Raw genomic sequence first — 3,974 nt, 5'->3', positions numbered from 1 at the left:
CTCTCTCTCTCTCTCTCTCTCTCTCTCCTGTGCTCCAGGCTGGGCATAATATTTCTGGGTCTGATTTATTGTTTCAATTAGAGCCTGGGGAGGGGGATTATAGATGACTCCCCTTCCTCTCTGCCTACCCTTCTCCTCCCAATGCTCAGCTTTGGCCAAGGGGCAGGGTCTGTGGCCTGGGAGCCCTTGGTGCCCATCTCTGCCAATCCCATGCCAACCCTGACAGATGAGCGATGGCGGAGGGGTGGAAGTATTTGGGGGCACTCAGCCAGTGGAGAAACCTGTCCACCCACCCATCCCTTGGAAGAAGAGGGCGAGTGTCTCCAACCCACCACACACCCAGGCACTTCTGTGTTCAGAATTTTCCTTCAGAATGTCTGTTTCCATAACAGCTCTTGGCCAGTGGCAACTACAGAATTTTTATCTAGTCAGCCCTGAGTTACACATGGTGGAAAGCGTGTATGAGTAGAGAGGCAGGGCTCTTCTTAAAGCTGGCATTGCCAAACTTTCACTTGAGAAGGAGGAAGCACCAGTCCCCGTGGGAATTATTTGTACCCCCCACTCTCTTTTGCTGCTGGCCGCAGTGCAGGGTAGCAACTCTCTCCCCACCTCCCCCATGCCTAGACCAAGGGGTCTTCCTCTGGGGCTGAGGCTGGGGGCAGGGTGGAGCCTTGCCTATGGTGAGAGCCCCTCTCTCTGTTCCCCCACCCCCAGAGTTTTACAAAGAATTGGCCTGGGTCCCTGAGGCACAGAGGAAACACACAGGTAGGGACGCCTCCCTCTGCCCCGACTTCTGCAGCAGCCTTTGACTAGGTGCCCCTGCCTGCCCCATGTCAACCCCTCCCTGGTGTCTTTCAGCCAAGAAGGCACCTGATGGCACTGTCATCCCTAACGGCTACTGTGACTTCTGCCTGGGTGGCTCCAAGAAGACAGGGTGTCCCGAGGACCTCATCTCCTGTGCTGACTGTGGGCGCTCAGGTGAGGTTTCTGGGGCCTGGCATGGAGGGGACACCCAGAACTGCAGACCTTGGGGGGTGCAGCAGGGGGGTCCGTGTCCTAGGGCGCTGTAGGGGGCCAGAGCCAGTGGAGCTGACGGCACTGCTGAGAACCGTGGGACACGGAGTGGGGCCAGTGAGGCTTTGGGGATCATGGGATGCGGTCGTTACGGCACTGGGGGAAGTGCCGTGTGCTGATCATAGCATCAGGAGTAGTGGAAGGTGGTTGCCCCGGCATCGCGGGTCCATTGTGGCCAAGATATGCTGGGTACTGTGGCTAACAGGACGATGGCAGTGTGGTTAGTAGGGTGGGTTTCCCGTGGCGCATTGTGGGTAACACACCGGGGTTGCTTCAGCCCAGTGGGTCGTGTATCATGGTTGTCCTGGTAATTTGGTACAGTGGAATGCAGTTGTTAGGGCATCCAGGGTGGCGGACTGTGGGGCAGTGGGTGATCTTCGAGTCGTTCTGCATCGGGCTGGTGGACTATTGGAGTGGGTTTGCACAATAGTGCTAGTGGCAGTTTGGTGGGCGGGGCACCAAACGGGCTTAGGTTGCCTGGGACCGAGGTGTGGGGAGAGCTGGTGTGGCAGGTGGGTTGCTGTGGCATTGTGGCCTGCAGGGATGTGGTTGCCGTGGTGCTGTGGTTAGCAGGGTCTGTTTGCCATTCTGTTGTGAGTAACAGAATGTGGCTGCCTCAGCACGGTGGTTAACAAACTGTGGTCGCTGCGGTGTTGTGGGTGGTAGAACACGGTTGCCACGGCACTGTGGTAATGGCATGCGGTTGCTATGGTGTTCTGGGAGCAGAGTGTGGTTGAAACGTGTCTGGTGGGAGACTGTGGCGACCACAGCACTGCTGATTGCAGTTCCCTTGCTGGGCACTCCGTGGGGCATGGCTGTGGCCTTGAGGCACAGGGTCAGACGTGGACCCGGAAGATCATCTCTGCCTTGGGAGCCGGTGGTGAGGGCTGGGAGTTTCTCCTCCAGGGGCATGACAACTCCCTAACCACACCCCTGCCCCTTGTCCTCCAGGACACCCCTCGTGTTTACAGTTCACGGTGAACATGACAGCGGCCGTGCGGACCTACCGCTGGCAGTGTATTGAATGCAAGTCCTGCAGCCTGTGCGGCACCTCAGAGAACGACGTGAGTGTCTGCCCGCCCGCCCCTCAGGATGCCCCCAGCCATGTTCCCCACCTGGCACCTCCACCCTTGCCAGTTGAACCCAAATCCTTTCCCTGGAGACCCTCCCTGGTGAACACCAGTAACACGTATTATTATTATTGTTAGTGTCCGTTAGTTGAGCCCGGCACTTTATACTCCTCATCTCTCTGACTTCTCCCAACCACCCTCTGAGGTAGGTGCTCTCATTCCCACTTGACAGAGAAGAAAGAGCTCAGAGAGGGGGCGCTACCTGCCCACAGTGTACCCCTCCCCCCAGGGAAATGCCAGAGCTGGGATTGGAACCCACGTCAGTTGTTTCTAGCACTGGTGTCAGACCATCTGAGAGTCACTTGAAGTGCCCCACAGAACCTCAGAGAGCCCCACACTGCAAGTCAGCAGTCCGCAGGGGTGTTTCTGCCTGGCCAAGTGGGGCTTTATAAAGATCCCACAATGCAAAGACTTTCTCAGGGGACCACCTCCCCCGCTCCTTTTACCTAGCCCCTGCCCCCCACCCCGGTTTCTGGTGCCCATGCCCCCAGGGTGCCAGCTGGGCGGGTCTCACCTCCCAGGACCAGCTGCTGTTTTGTGATGACTGCGATCGGGGTTACCACATGTACTGCCTGAGTCCCCCCATGGCAGAGCCCCCGGAAGGTGAGAGAAGAGGTGTGCACTTAGCGGGGGTGGATGGGTTGGGACGTTGACTTCTGGTGGTGGAAGCCTGTGTTCTGTGGATGAGAGTGGGTTGTGCAGCCCTCCTGGGGGGCTTGGGCCTAACTCCTGTCCTCCGGCCACCCCGCAGGGAGCTGGAGTTGTCACCTCTGTCTTCGGCACCTGAAAGAGAAGGCTTCTGCCTACATCACCCTCACCTAAGCCTGGCTCGGGCTTACCTGGACCTCTAGGGTGGTGTCTGCCTACCTGCCTCGCCGAGTCCTCTACTCCCCCCCACCCTTCATGCCCCGTGGTGGGAGTGGGAGAGGGCAAGGCTTGAGACGGGCCAGGCCACCCCTGCCCTTTGTGCAAGTGGAACGTTTGCCCTGTGGGCTGGTGGTCCTAGTCGGGCCTCGATCCCTTCCTCCCTCCTTCCGCATCCCTCGGCAAATGGGCACCAGGGCCTTCTGCTCCCATCAAAGCCATACCCCGCCTCTGGGCGGGCATAGGGGGGTAGATGCCAGCCAGGGACACGGACAGAGCCTTTTTCTAAAGAAAAAGACAAAAAAAGTTAAAAAAAAAAAAATTAATATATACAGAGAGTCCTATAAGGCCTGCTGGGTGGAGGGGCAGTGCTAAGAGCCACAGGGCACCAGTCTATGCCAGCTTCCTGCCTGGCCCTCCCTCCCGTTTCTGGAGTTGCAGCTGTCCCAGCAGCCCTCCCACCCCCCATCCAAGGTGAGCACCGCTGCCCCTGGTGCCAGGGTGGGTGGGCATGGTGCCCGTCCCTTGCCTCCCCCCGCCCCCGGTGCCCACCGTGGATACTGCATGATGTGAACCATGGTTTTGAACTCTGTTCCTGCCCCCTCCTGAGAGCCCTGCCCTGTGCCCACACCCACGCCTGCCCTGGCTGGTGGGTGGCGGCTGGTGGGGCAAGGCGGGCCCCTGCCCGGCGCCTGCTGGGATGAGAAGCACAGACCCTGCAATGGACTAGTTGTCCCTCCTTCCGGTCCCTCTTCCCCACCCGGCCAGGCCGGGTGCCCCCTGCCACCTCGCTGGCCATTTTGAGGGTGGCGAGGGGCGTGGTTGTTTCTTGTGGTTGTGTGTGTTTATTGTTCGGGTTTCAAAAAAAAAAGGGAAATTGAGACTGCAAGTGGGGGAGGTGGTGGG

At 59.0% G+C, this 3,974-nt stretch overlaps 1 protein-coding gene across 1 annotated transcript in view; it reads left to right on the top strand.

The window, feature by feature from the left end:
* DPF1 (double PHD fingers 1) overlaps positions 1-3,026 on the top strand; it is a 7,619-nt gene extending 4,593 nt beyond the window's left edge. Inside the window, exons 8-12 of the mRNA XM_007955500.2 lie at positions 715-765; positions 859-978; positions 2,026-2,138; positions 2,696-2,807; positions 2,956-3,026. Coding sequence (XP_007953691.2) covers positions 715-765; positions 859-978; positions 2,026-2,138; positions 2,696-2,807; positions 2,956-3,026 — 467 coding nt within the window. The remainder of the gene's footprint in view (positions 1-714; positions 766-858; positions 979-2,025; positions 2,139-2,695; positions 2,808-2,955) is intronic.
* Positions 3,027-3,974: the final 948 nt, after the last annotated feature.

Source organism: Orycteropus afer, unplaced genomic scaffold (genome assembly GCF_000298275.1).
Source record: "Orycteropus afer afer isolate SDZICR_OR568_19922 unplaced genomic scaffold, OryAfe1.0 scaffold00507, whole genome shotgun sequence".
NCBI classification, from domain to species: Eukaryota; Metazoa; Chordata; class Mammalia; order Tubulidentata; family Orycteropodidae; genus Orycteropus; species Orycteropus afer.
The sequence above is the reverse complement of the archived record's forward strand: the minus strand, read 5'-3'. Positions and strand labels throughout refer to the sequence as shown.